The following is a 15,118-nucleotide window of genomic DNA, read 5'->3' as shown; positions in this document are numbered from 1 at the left end:
GAATAAAAGATACACAAGAACTCCTACAACTACACGTGAATCTGTAATTCTCTCCGAATAGTTTAAAGAAGTTATCCTATGCAATTACGTATCTTCCCTAATTTCCATGATGAGTGAAATAAAGCGAACTAGACTACAAATAACTTTAAATTTAGCAATGACATAACCAGAAGGTGGCACTGTTACCACATGACCGTAGTCCTGTGGTGACTATGTGACTATGGTCACATAGTAAGGCACTACTCACTTTAAATGTCCGGAAAATGGAATACTAATTTTATCAATCAAAACTGTAAATGCTAACCCCAATTCAGTAATATTTTCAGTAGGTCTTAGATGAGGTTTGCAAAAATATAATTTCATAAATCATTAAAAAATAAAAATATACAAATAATTAATTTGGGGTCTGTATAACATGGATAAGATTGCAAATGGAAAATACAAACTCATCAAGTGTATTTTCATCATGTCTGATGTAGACTGTCATACCCGTAGAAAGACAAGGAAAATTCTTACCAAATCTGGTATTAATTCGTTATGTCTCTGCACTTTTTAATACAAGTATTTCCTGCCTCACCTACTGTTGTTTTGATAAAAGTACAAGAACCACTTAAAGAAAATTCCCGAAATGCAGCTAGAAGGGGAAAAAAAAAAGGCTGAGAAAGGGATTTCTATTTTTGTGAAAGCAACAAAGTTTAGAACTTTCTTGTTTTGGGTCTTTTTAAAAAATAAAAAGCATTTAAAATACTTTTCAGGGAAAGAAAATTAAGTTGCACCAGTTAATAAAGATTACTAAGAGATGGCCTTCATCCAATTCCATCATTATTCGATGCTGCCTATACAGCAGATACGGACTCTCTGTTACCAATAGTGGGTCTGAAAAAAATAACCTCTAACATGACAACGGCCCCTCTGAGAATCAAAACGCCCTCTGTCCTCCCCCTCCTTGGTCGTGCCATGTCCAGTCTAACCAGTAACCAAGCAGAGCAAAAGCAGCCTGGACAATTCAGAGATGCTTTGAAGCTAACATGTGTCACAGTACTTTTGAGGACATGTTTTTCTTTTGCTTTAGTGAAGCAAAATAAGCAAGCCCTTTTTTCCAAAACCAATCATCTTTCCTTGTACAGATATATCAAACTATGCCTTTCAAAGGTTACCAAATAATTAGTCTGTCCTTAAATATGTAACTTCCAGTCAATCACCCATATTTTCTACTAATTCTACTACCTGTTCACACCAGAGCGGAACCAAACCAAATGAGAAGTAAGTTAGAATTTTGAGTTTATTCTCAAGTCATTACAGTGTTCAACCAGTTTGACATTATAAAGATAACAGACATAAAAGTAAACACTGGGAAGCACACGTACATTCCCATTCTGAAAGAAGACATGTTATATATACAGAAAAAAAATGCAGCAAATATTAAGGTATTCAAAGTGATTTGTTGACAATTCAGATGTGACATATTTACAAGAAAAGTATAAGTTTTAAAATAATTAAATAATCTTCATAGAATTATAAAAGTATTGAGATAAATATTAGAGGAGACCCTGACAATCACAAGAACATTTTCCTATGCTACTTAATACAAGGGCAGTTCTATAAAAAGTCCCAAAATAGAACCAGTATTTTGCCACTATGAAATATATCAAATTACCAATACCAAAATATGCTGAAATGAACATGCAATGTAGAAGCTGTACCAAAGAAAAAAGCATGAGGCTCCTAAATATTGCAAACTGTCTACACAGGATTTCTTAGGTGTGTTCATGAAAAAGTAACTTTCAAAAGAGCCATTATAATGGATACGTTGGCAGAAAAAGTGATAGCTACTTAAAACTTTCCATCTACCATTTTCCAATGTAGCTGCAAAAAAGGAAAAAATAGAAATATAACTTTTTAAAATATTAGCTTATGAATAAAAAAGTTGAGTGGTGCACTTAATGCATTTAGATTTTTAAACTGATTCCATAATTCCCCTATAACAGATGGTAACCTCTGGACCCCACCACTGTAGTAGGAAATCTCTCTCCTTTTCTCAAACCAGACATCATCTTAGAAAATGCAAAGGAGAAAAAGGGACACATATGAATTCATAACAAAACAGCACAGTAAGATGGTAAAATATCATAAAAATAGCAGCATGTGAAATTCAAGACTAGTTTCTTAAAGCAAATGTTTAAGACTCAACTGTAAAAATGGTACTTCAAACTGGTCTATTACTCAACGCTTGAAACTAAGGGTTTTTAGAGCGGTGCTGACATTTACGATATCCCTGTGATTAAACATATACTCCAATTTGTGTTTTACAACATCTCTATTGCACACGTAGGAGAATAAAAGCATCCTGGCATCTTGACCATGAGAAGATATCTTACTGAGCACATTCAACTATGCTACTGAAAATTAATTTTATCCCAATGTTAAAAACCGATCACGTAGGACTTCTGAGCACATTATTCCAACAACATCCTCCAAGAGGAGAATACACAGGCGCTTGAATAGAGGTTAATCAGGGACAAAAAGGGGAGGCTGCAATCACACAGCTAAGGGCAGAGTGTCTTTACATATACACTTGAGGTCTTTCACTGATCCAAATATAGAAATAAGAACTATTTATAAAACCTTGATATGAAAATCAGATCACCCAGAAATTTCACACCAAATCATTTTCACTGTTTCATAAAAGCAAAGACTGCTGCAAGTCCCAAGTTTTTTTCCAACTCATGTCGAAGACACAGCTGTGTGACTTCTAATTTCCACCCCATGCAACCTACAACCCTCACTAACAGGTCCAACGATCTCCTCTACACAACACTGGCCACTCACCTCAACGCCCAGAGCAACAGAGATGGTTATCGTTTCCAAGCTGTCCACACTGTAGTATAAATTTTACAGCACCACAGACGTCATGATTTTAGATATCTTAGTCTGACAATATTTCATTCAATAATATTCACCAGTAAGAATATGTAAATATCAAGCATCTAATAGGAAATCTAAGTAGCATTTTAAAAACAACCAAAATAATTAATATGCATTTTTAATGTTTTAAGTTGTTAAACATTTAAACTGTCAAATTCACTAGGAAAAAATACCACACACACATTTTCATCACCCAAAAGAGAGCACACGAAGCTTCAGACAGTTGATACTGAAACAGGTTTTTTTCTCGTGTTGTGTTTTTTTTTTAAAGAAATTACATTTGGCCACTCCCTAGATTCTTGGTTTACCAGCTTATAAAGAGTACATCAAAGAGGCAGTATAATATGTGTATTAAAAACCATTTCGTCCTCTATCATCTTTGGCTAGAAGGGCCGAGGAGGCAGGTGAGGCTCCACGCGCTTCCGTCTCACACGTCACTGACCGGAAGGCTCGCGTCATCCAAGTCCACGGGGTCACAGTCCTTCTCCTGAGGGCCATTTCTACTTCGAGGTTTTAGCAGCGCTTGTTCAGTCACTTTGGAAGCTGGTTCTCCTGGAGAGACAGTCTGGACCTTGAAGTTCCCTGGCTTGACCTTGGCAAGAGATTCGTAAAATCCTCGCTTCTCCACGGTAAAGCTTGAGACCAAAGAGTTGCTGCGAGAGGCTGCGGAATGTGGGCTGGCGGCTGCGCCGGCAGAGCGGCAAGCGGGTTTGGATTCGGAAGCACAGCTGGGATGCTCCTGCAAAGACGGGTGGTGGTCAGACGCAGGCAAACAGTAACGACAGCATTAGTAACTCAGTGTGAGACTTTCTTCTCTGAAAAACAAACGAAACACACACACACACACACACACACACACACACACACACACAGAGAGAGCAGAAGCATGAGCCATGCAGCATACATGTGCAAGTTCTTTCCCAAAGCAATGCATTTTTAGAAGTGAGGTTAAAGCCGTGACAGTCGACAACCATTTCCACTAAGAAACCAGTTCTGTCACCAAAGCTTTGCCACTTGAAGACTCGGGCAGCCTACCCTGGGGTGCAGGGCTCCAGCTGCAACCGAACTGTGTTTAAGAAGGGGGCCTAGCAGCTCTGCCATCCTATTTAACAGCATCTTCTCAATCAACACTAGGAAAATCCTCCCACACATTTTAGGAAGATTAAAAAAAATTAAAATGCAGAATGTAAAAAGGAAAGGCCATATTTCTTTAGTAAGTGGAACTTACTGTTTTCCAAACCTACGGTTTTCTCTGACAGTCTGACAAATTTCGTTTCTCATCCCTGAATTTTGCTGCAACCAGTAGTGGCGCAGTCTTTTCACTGTTCCTTTCACGGCACTTTCTTAGTTTTGAGTATGTCATACATTCATACGGTTAAAGGTCTTAAAGGCAGCAAAGGGTACATATTTAATCACTTATTAAAACTGGAGAAATAACTATCAGTTGTGAATCTTAATTCTAATTTGCTTCTAATTAAGGATATCCTTAATATGACCATTCCAAATGCATTGCCATACAGTTCTCAGCATACTGCGTTCACGTATGATACTAGTGGCTTGAAAACAAAGTGCTACAAATTGACAAAACACTATAGATTCCCAGGAGCTGGCTTAATTTCACCTGAGATTTAAAATGTCATGCAAAGTATAGTAACGTAGAGTTTATCCAATGTATATGCATGCACGAGTCTGCATATGCTATTAGAACAAGGGTGCGGTTAAATGGTGTAGTATAAAAAATTTCAAAATACATAAAATACGGAAGTTGAAACTTGTGGCAATTCAGGAAACTAATTTTTAGAAAACAGCTTAATGTGACTTTTTCAATTAGTAAGGTTCCATTCTTTTCATGATTTATCTTTTTCATCATTGTTTAAATATGCACATCCAACCGGATGACTGCAGTGAAATAGTTTGCGTTAGTGTCGACGAAGTCAGTTACGGTAACTGCAAAGGGCAGTTTGGTTAACTCAACTTTCTATGATCAGGTGTAAGTAGTGAGTGAGTCCGGGCCCTCTAGTAAGAAGGCACGTTTGCGTGAGAGCCCACATACGTGCTGCATTCACCAGTTCTTGATGTATACCTCTGTATACAAGGATTCGACAGCCTTCTGGCCTGCCGCATCTGGAACACAGTGCAAAGCTAAGATTAGAGTTAACCTATACCGGGGAGAGGGAGGAAAAGAGAAAGTTCTGCTGACAGTTACAGAGTCCACTTTGCCCCCACCACAAAGCACAAAACACAGGTGCCCTTCTCCAGTGTTTCCTCTTCCCAAAGACACTGTTTTTTGCAGAGAGTCCCATACCTGGCGGCTGGAAAGGTCACATAAAACACAGGCAGTTACAAAATTAATACTATGAAAGTGACTTCTAAGATATTCCAAAAAAGGATATAAGGAGAGTAACTTAAGAAGTGAGAAACTTGGACTTGTATTTACTGATCTGTAGTTATCACTACCAGGAAACTATTTAAAGGCAGAATTACTACTAGAAAAATACCAAAAGTGCAGAACATCTGGCATTAACAACAAATTTGTAGAAGGTAATAAAGGCTTTCATGCTACACGTGAGACTACATTCTGCAGACAGAAGTGCTACATTTCAAGACACTTAACGTTCTTTTTTCTCGGGACACCTGGGTGGCTCAGTAGTTTAAGCGTCTGCCTTCGGCTCAAGTCATGATCCCAGGGTCCTGGGATCCAGTCCCACCTTGGGCTCCTTACTCAGCAGGGAGACTGCTTCTCCCTCTGCCTGCTGTGCCTCCTGCTTGTGTTCCCCGTCCCCATCCCAATAAATAAAAAAAATCTTAAAAATTTTTTTTTCTATTCCTCAGTAGAGATGAGAGACCACTGACCAAAGTATTCTAAAGCCAAATCTTATTCCTATGATGTTCTTAAACATGATAAGTTAAAAACATTTTTCTTATTTCTGAAAATGTTTAACATTTCAATTTTATTATCATGTTACCACAAAGACAATTCTGATAGTGAAAAGCGGCAGGTTTTTAAATTACCCTACCAGAAAATGAAAATGAGACTATGCAATGGAAAATAGTGGCTGAGAACAGGAAATCGTATTAATTCTGGGTTCAGCTGTTCAAAGGTCTTAGGGCACTAGTAAGTTAAAAAAATCCTCAACTAAAATTAGAGGGAGTGAAGAGGAAATTGAGGCTTTCAGCAAACTGTGTAATGCTACAACCTCAGGTGCTTTACAGGATTAGGCCACATCCCATACTAAGAATTTGTCAAGTTGTAACAAATCTAGACCTTGTACAAGTAAGAACTCCTAAAACAAAGCAAGGAAATGTTCATTCTTTAGTTGCCCTGCTTGTGCATTTAAGACAATACAATGCACAGAAAGTTATGTATACATAACACTACAAGGAAGCATTAAATTAGAAATGCATTATTTTTTTGCAAGTCCAATTGGTATGAAAGTCAACATGCAAATAAATCTCAATACAGAACAAAACCAGAAGGATTAGGGGGAGAGGAAGGAAAATAACTCGACAGGATGGCGGGAGGGGGGGCTCGGGAGTATCACCCCAGAGAACAGGGAACGTACAGAAGACGCTGACCGGCCAGGCCCCCGCTGGGCTACAATGGCACCAGAGACTGCTTTAATCCAACTGTGCATCTCCTCGGGACTATCAGCCTAAGGGAGAGAAAGGACTCATTCAGTTAGTTCGTCCTCAAAATCAGTTCCTATGTCTACAGATCCAGTGTGCCCATTCTGGTAAATTACAGAGTCAACAACAAAATCATTGCAAGGCAATGCTTTCCAAAAAATTTTAGAAATCACTTTTTAAAGCCAGGTTTTGCAGGATAAGTTATTATAGAGACAAAAGTTGGACACCTGATATTTTAAGATCAGACACATCAAAAAGCGTCAACATGAGTACTTCTGGAGAGAAGATGAGAGGAAGAAGTCAAAGACAAACCTCATCTTGCTCTATCTACTGCTATACTGTCTGTTACAAGAGTATTTATGTAATTGTGTGGTTAAAAAACATTTTGACATCATTTTGTATATTACTCTCCTAGAAATCTTTTCTAGTACTACACTAAATACTGAAACTCTGGTAGTCCTATTCCAAAGTAGCATATTCCTTGATAGGATCTTGCTTCCCAATGTGAATTTAAAACTTTACTATGACTTTAAATCCAATTAAACAGAGATCCTGCCTTTTACTTATGTCCAAAGATTTTAAGTCACAACATGTTCTTTTGAACCAATGATTATAACAAGGACTTTTAAAAGGAAAAACTCAAATCAGGAAAGATAAAGCACAAATCTAGAAATCAATGTGGCAAAAAAAAGGAGTTTAAAAACGTTGATACTCTGATGGCCACTCCTGATCTAGAAACTTAACCTAAAGAAGAAATCAAGGCAGACTTAAGCACACAAATGTTCACTGTAAGGGCCTGCCCCTCTCAGAAGAACTAGCTTGTGGACCCCGGAAGTAGGGGCGGGGCAGGCCGGGTGAAGACGTCCAATCGGTGTGGCGTGGGTATATCCACGGGGTGAATTAGGATTCAATTGGCCGCCTGTGTAGGGGCGGGGCTCAACCACCCCCATAAAGGTTGGTTGCGAGGCTGGCGAAAAGGAGAAGGAGGAAGAAGAAGCAGCAGAAGAGTCGGCGGGAGAAGAAGAAGAGTTGTAACAGCTCTTGTAAGAGCTATAAGTGCCGCCAGCGGTCCCGCGCCACCAGCACCCCGACGCCTGCGGCCCCGAGACGCCAGCGCCCCGAGACGCCTGCGCCCGATGCCAGCAACCCCGCCCACACACTGCAACCCTCGGCAGCGGCACCGCAGGGAACGGCCTAGACGGCAGCAACCTCGCCGGGAACCCTGAGCCGCTGCCTCGCCGGAGCGGTGTCATTCCGGGGAGCGGCTTCGTCAGGGAAGAGGCCTCCTCGGTGAGCGGCCCTGCGGGAGCAGCATCATCAGGGAAGAGGCTTCCTCCAGAGCGGCCTCGCCGGAGCAGCCTTGTCAGAGTGGCGTCATGGGGAGCAGGATCTGTGTCATCGGTGTTGTCCTCCCTGTCATCATCGCTGTCGTCATCGCCTCTTCTTGGGAGCGGCTCCAACTGGGGAGCGGCCTCATCTGCGGAGCAGCCTCGTCCGGAGCGGCCTTCTGGGGAGTGACCTTGTCGGAATCATCATCGTCGTCTTTTCGTAAGAGACAGCCCTGACCGGTCAGTTTGATTTTTGATGCTTGGCGTGAAATAAAGCTCTGTTTGATTTTCGCTTTATATCCGTCTCGTTCCTTTGATCACGGACCCTAACATTCACCACCACATTATTTATCATAGTAAATATACAAAACTATGTAAATAACCAGTTAGAGGAGCAGAGAAACAGTTGAACTGCGGAACATTCACATAACAGAACACATAACAGAACATTGTTATAAAAATATACCCCTTTAAGAAGACACTAAAATAAGAATGATTTCCTGAATGTGGGATTTTGTGTGCTTTATATCTTTTTCTTCGTATTTTTTTATATTTTCCAAATTTTATGCAATCATCATATGTAACTTTTATAAAACAAAAACAAATGTTCTTTAGAAAAAAAAAACTTTCAATCTAACTAGTTTGCTGTATAAGTAAAAGGTGTATTTTAAACTTAAATACAGGATGCCTGTCTCCCACCTGTGGGCTCCACTGTCTGTTTTTATTGTGGGTATTTTAGACCCGGTTTCTAAAATTACCAAAAATGATACAATCAAAATTCCAAAATATGTGCAAAAATAATCCAAACTGAAAGTTAGCATCTAAATTAAAACAGCACTTCCCTTCCCACAAATACTATTTAATTCTATTCTGCCACTCAGAACAGAGTGCCCCTATCTGCTAAAATGACCTACCAATAATTTTACATGTAACTTTTTTTTAAGTTGTGAATTACAGCTGTCATGTTTTTCTTTTCTTATTCACATAAGCAACAAGTTTATTTTTATTTACTTCACCTCCAAAATTATTAGTCTCTTGGTAAGAGGATCTATAATCTCCAAACTCACCTGCACATAGAAAGTTCGAGACGATGTTACAATTTCAAAGAGATTGTCCCTCATCATTATGTCACTGTCAACAAAAACAAACGTCCAATTGCACGTAAATAGCAGTTGTTGGATAGTGTGTGTTTCACTTGTTTATCTAGTACCAAATATACGTCAGTAAGAGAATAAATAGAGGTAAAATACTGGTATAATTTAACAAAACCAAATTAGCAACCTTTTCAATTTATTCTTTACATATTTTATATAGCTATATATATATTTTTTAAAAGATTCCTAAAGACGTATAAAATTCAAAGTTTTCAATGGCGAATTAATCAGTCTGCTCAAAGACACACTGGCATAGTTAACACATTTTTCTTACAATGCCCTATTATGTAGCAACTTCCAAATACTAAAATAAGTAATACATCAATCTGTCAAATATGATAGAAGTTGTTCATATTAAATATTTTCCTTCCCATTAATAAGCCTAGGGATTGTTTCTTAACTTTCAGTTTTCAAATAAAACAAAAAATATCTCGATACTTTAATCTGAAGATTTTGTAAGTTCAAGTATATCCCAACTACAAATAAGAGTTTAAAATAACCCTAGAAATAACACAGAAAAATATCATCTGTACACATCAATCAAACTAAGGCAACATTGAGTATTAATAAGTTGTGCCAGGAACTAAGTGAGAGCTGGTGCTTACCTCTGCTTACATTCCTGGACTTTATGAACCTCTTTAAGTGGTATTACACGGAGGGGTTCTTTTTCCTGGCAAAAAAGCAAACAGATACATGAGGTATGTTCTTAAAATCCTTTTAAGAATTAGCTGTCTTACTTGGAGATCCGTATGAAAACTGTGCTTCTTTCTTGAAGCACATCTAAGACCTAAGACCTAAGACCCTCCTGAACCATCTAGCATCAGAAGAGACCAAACACTAGAACCTTATACACACTGTAGTTTGAAACAAGGAAACTGGCATATAACCCTTATTCACATTATTTCTGGTCTTAATGACAGTGGAGCTTACTAAAAGCCATTAAACCATCAGACTTTCCCCTGATGGGACTCCTATGCACCCTGTAGGTGTAATGCTTCCTCTTCTGGAATGTTTTTTAAATACAGAAGGCACCAGAGTAGCAAATACCCAGATTCTTTGAATTACATTTCTCATTTAAAGACTATCACTTTTATATGAATACATTATTTTAACAAGCACAACTTATTGAACATTTACTAAGTGCCACAACATCTGCTAGTTTTTAAACACGTTACCTCACTTAAACTTTCCACAACCCCACAATGCATGCACTACTATTCACCTGAGGAAACAGAGCCCCAGACATTAAGCACCTCATCTAAGGTTACAAAACTAGATACAAGACACAACTAGTTCCTAATAGCATATTTATACTATACATTCCATGAAATATTATATGCCGTATTTCACTGAATATCACATCAGAAGTTTAAGACATACCATTATTTGATGCAGCACTAAGAAAAAACTAAACCATGCCAGAACACTTTTAAAAAGAAATCACGAATCTTTAGGTTTTAGAAAATAGTTCATTTCAAAATAATTTCAGACTATAAAAGGCTTACAAAAATAGTACAAAGAATTTCTGTGTATGTACTACCCTGTTCTCCAAGATGTTAAAATTTTACCCTTGCTAAATCATTCTGTTTGTGTTTATGTATGTGACTATGGTGTGTATACATATTCCTTTCCTGAAATGTCTGAAGGCAAGTCACAGCTAGGATGTACTTTACTACTGAATACTTGAGTGCAGATTTCCTAAAACAAGGATGTTCTCTCACATAACCTGGTACAATTAGGAGAACCAGAAATTCCACACCGCTGCAATACTGTTATCTAATCTACAGACCATCTTCAGAGCTCATTAACTGCCCAGCAGTATCCTCGACAAAAACAGGAAAACCATGGCTTTTCGGCTTCAGGGTTCAATATGGAATCAGACCTTGTATTTAACAGTCATGTCTCTTCATGTCCTTGACTGTTGAAGAGTTCTGCTGTCTTTTTTTCTCTTTCATGACCTTGATAGTTTTCAAGAGTCCAGGCCAGTTATTTTGTACAATGTCCCTTGATTTGGACTTGCCTGGTGTTAACCATGCTTGGATTCAAGCTGTACAGTTTTGGAGGGAAACCACCGATGAAATATGTTCTTCTCATCCCATCATTCTCAGGGAGTGCATGAGAGTGGTGTGTCCCATAACGAGGATGTTAATCCTCATCTCTTACCGTCATGTTTGCCAGTAACTAGAAAGTTATCCTCGTCTCCTTTGTTGTTATCATCTTGTGGGAAGATACTTGGAGCCTATGGAAGACCTAGTTTCCCCTCATTGCTTTGCCTACTAGTTTTATCAAATTCAAAGAATTCTTGCCTGAAACCATGACTACAGTAGCTGCCAACAGTGATTTTCCCCCTAACACCATCAATTCATCTATATATGGTAGCTAGAGTTTTGCTCTAAGGAAATGGTTTTCCTCCCATTTAAGTCATTTAATTAATTAATGAATAAAAATTCATTCATTTTTATTCCTATCATTATTTATGTAGGTGAACAAATTGTGGGAGTTTGGGGCACTGGAAGTCCCTGCAAGCTGGGTTTGCGTCCTTTTGGCATATCTCCATCATCCTCTGAGCCACTTCCTTATCTTCTGTCACAATTCACTTTCTGGGCTCAGCTTGTCCTATTCCTCCTGGCCCACCTCTGAAATCTGCCATCTCTCCAAGAGTTCACATTCCTTTTGTTAGAGAATAGCCCTTACACTTGTTTTGGGGGGAGAGGACTGCCCATCTCTTCACTCAACCATGGCTTTCTCATGAGAGATGAGAAGTAATATTTCTCTGAGGTTTTAACTTACGCTTCTTTAAGTATGAGTGATGCGGAATAGCTCATATACGTTTAAAGGCCATTTAAGTTTCTCCGTAGATGAACTGTCTATTCATATCTTTTAGTTCTTTTTCTACCAGATATTTTCTCTCTTGGTTTTCTCTCTGTAAACTTTGAACCAACCACAAACTTAGACAAAGGCTGAAAACACAACACAAAGACCTGACCTTCCTGTACCATTTCAGAGTGAGCTGCTGACCTGGCCCAATGACCCTACACTTTACAGTGTATTTCCCACAAAGACATCCTCTTATCACAATACAACCATGGAAATCAGGAAAGTGTCCCCCGAATGTCCTTTATTAAAACAAAAGAATTCAGTTCAGGATTGCTGGCTACATTTACTCATTTCATCTTTCTTTTCCTCAGCCGTTCTTGACTCCCACAGTCTTGACTCTACTGAAGTCTCCAGGGCAGGGCAGTTATTCTGGAGAAGGTTCCTGATTTCGGTGTGTCTGATCCTTCCTGAAGTCTAAATTCAGGTTAGGCGTCTTTGGCAGGAACATCACAGAAATGAGGCCACAACCTTCTCAAGCTATCCTGTCAGGTGGTAAATAACTTTAATTCCTCTCACCACTGATGAGCTCCACTCTACTCATTTGATAACTGGATTAGAGAGGTATCTGACTTTAGATTACAGTGGTAATTCTATCACTGTAAAGTTACTATTTCCCTTTTTGTACTTAATGTGTATTTTGTAGACAGGGACTTTGAAGCTTTGTGATCTCTGGTTCCTCATCTTACATACACAGACTCATGCATACACTCATTTATATCTATGTGGGTTCATGGATTCCTACTTTATTCAAAGGGCAATAATCTGTTACCAACATTACTTATTTTGATGCTCAAAATGCCCCCAACATGATAAAGTACAATGTTTTCAAGTTGGATTCTGGGTCCTTCTGACATGTCCCTAGCATTCTACGAATACTTCTTTTCTGATACAAGACATCGCAGTCTTAGTTTCTGTTCATTTCTCCTGTCTCAAGCTTTGTTATCTCACCATTTCTCCAGGAGTCTAGGTTCCTTTCAGTGGAAAAGGGTGGGTTTTTTCCAGGTGCACAGAGCTACAGAGTATATTAGATGCATATATACATAAGCACATGAATGCATTTACATCTATATTTAATTCTACATCTACCTGCATATGTTAAATGTTCACATTAACTCCAATCTAATATAAAAATTTTCTCCTTTTCCATATTTATTATTCCCTTTTTTGACAGAAACTTGGCTTTTAATATATTTCCTTATTTTATCAATAAGTACACACGTCCACATTCTCTTATCTCTGCCACCACCCTCTCTCCCAGTGTGGATGTGCTCTTCTCCCTACACCATGTTGGGCTAAAACCCCCAAGAAGATGGCCTCATCCTTCTTGGCCTGTGAATGCTGACACCAGGCTACTCTGGTTCTTCTGCTCCTGGCCCACCAGATGAATACCTACATTGATCTGCCTCAGCTAAAAATTGTTGGCCTGAATTGTTTGGGACTCATGGGAGGAAAAGAGAGCAGAGGGTAAGGAAGGACCCCCTCAATTTTTAAGATTCTTTAGGGATATTAATGTTTTCTCCCTGATATATATTACAAATATTTTCTCTAGTTTTTCAGTTGTGTGCTTAAATCCTCCACACCTACTAAAAAAAGCTTTTAACTCCTCTTATTTTAGAAATACATACATAAAATAAATTACATATTTATTTACATATGTAAATAAATACATACATAAAATAATTACAGAGAAAATACTATGTCTAGGAATTATTTCAAAATATGAAGGGGGAGGGGCACCTGGGTGGCTCAGTGGGTTAAAGCCTCTGCCATTGGCTCAGGTCATGATCCCAGGGTTCTGGGATCGAGCCCCACATCGGGCTCTCTGCTCTGCAAGGAGCCTGCTTCTCCTCTCTCTCTCTCTGCCTGCCTCTCTGCCTACTTGTGATCTCTATCAAATAAATAAATAAAGTCTTTAAAAACAAAAAAACCAACAAAATATGAAGGTGGAGTGGGTGGTGGTACCTAAGAAACAAAACTAGCCATGTGTTGATAATTACAAAATCCAGGTAAGGAATATACAGGGGTTCCGAATACTATTCTATCTACTTTCTGTCTAAACTTTTAAATGATCAAAAGGTTTTATAAAAAAGCCCTTTTCCACGCTGAACATCAATTTTTATCATCTGTCATTCTTTTTTTTTTTTTTAAAGATTTTATTTATTTGACAGACAGAGATCACAAGGAGGCAGAGAGGCAGGCAGAGAGAGAGTGGGGAGCAGGTTCCCTGCTGAGCAGAGAGCCTGATGCGGGGCTCGATCCCAGGACCCTGGGATCATGACCTGAGCCGAAGGCAGAGGCTTAACCCACTGAGCCACCCCGGTGCCCCTATCATCTGTCATTCTTGAGCCTATGGAGGTACATAAGCAAATTGGCTAAGGTTTTTTAAAACTTCACATTCAGATTCCAGCTCTTCCGAATCACTTTCTGACTCAGAGCCAACAGTGTCAACGTTTCTCACTCCATACCATTCTCTGTGTCAAAAAGAGTGTTGGGGATGCAGCATCTCTTAAGAATGCCCCACTGTATCCCCGAGATTTTCTTCACTGCAGGATCTGGTGCTGGGGTTTTCAGATCTTACGCAAGGGGCTGTGTGCACACAAGCAATGTCAACTACCGCAGAACTGCTGCTCGACCGCCCTCGCCTGCAGCAACTCTAAGACACCCCACGATTTCAGAAATGTTAAATGTGGGGGAAATGCACCCCTTATCTATTGGTATATTTACAGATTCTAGCTTTACCTGTGTTTTCTAAATGCTTAACACAGTCCTACATATACATGGCTGTCACTTCCCTCCCTCCTCTCTTAGTTCGGTATTCTTTTATCTCAAGTTTAATAGCATCATGTCTATATGCAGGTTTTCAAAATTTAATAAATGTTTGCATAACAGTTCTTGTCTCGTTATAATCACTGGGGGTGATAGGGGTACATGTCAGTTTCTCTGGCACAGTTGAACTCCTAAAGAAGGCCATCTTCTTTTTTTAAGATTTTATTTATTTATCAGAGAGAGAGAGGGAGAGAGGGCGAGCACAGGCAGACAGAATGGCAGGCAGAGGCAGAGGGAGAAGCAGGCTCCCTGCCAAGCAAGGAGCCCGAAGTGGGACTCGATCCCAGGATGCTGGGATCATGACCTGAGCCGAAGGCAGCTGCTTAACCAACTGAGCCACCCAGGCGTCCCAAGAAGGCCATCTTCTAACATCACTAACTG

At 39.3% G+C, this 15,118-nt stretch overlaps 1 protein-coding gene across 3 annotated transcripts in view; it reads right to left on the bottom strand.

Moving 5' to 3' along the window:
• Positions 1–1,264: 1,264 nt before the first annotated feature.
• Positions 1,265–15,118, bottom strand: part of LOC111145176 (pleckstrin homology domain containing A1) — a 55,483-nt gene continuing 41,629 nt past the window's right edge. For 2 of the 3 annotated variants that reach the window (XM_022499886.1, XM_022499887.1), the window contains 4 exons: positions 9,640–9,704; positions 8,948–9,011; positions 6,489–6,578; positions 1,265–3,664 (listed from right to left, as the gene is read on the bottom strand). In XM_022499886.1, the coding sequence (XP_022355594.1) occupies positions 3,353–3,664; positions 6,489–6,578; positions 8,948–9,011; positions 9,640–9,704 (531 nt within the window). In that variant the 3' untranslated portion in view covers positions 1,265–3,352. Of the gene's footprint in view, positions 3,665–5,008; positions 5,050–6,488; positions 6,579–8,947; positions 9,012–9,639; positions 9,705–15,118 lie in introns of all 3 variants that reach the window. The other variant, XM_022499888.1, reaches the window with a different exon arrangement.

This window comes from Enhydra lutris, unplaced genomic scaffold (assembly GCF_002288905.1).
Source record: "Enhydra lutris kenyoni isolate GAN:26980312 unplaced genomic scaffold, ASM228890v2 scaffoldscaffold12, whole genome shotgun sequence".
Taxonomy (NCBI): Eukaryota; Metazoa; Chordata; class Mammalia; order Carnivora; family Mustelidae; genus Enhydra; species Enhydra lutris.
This window is presented reverse-complemented; position numbering and strand designations above follow the sequence as displayed.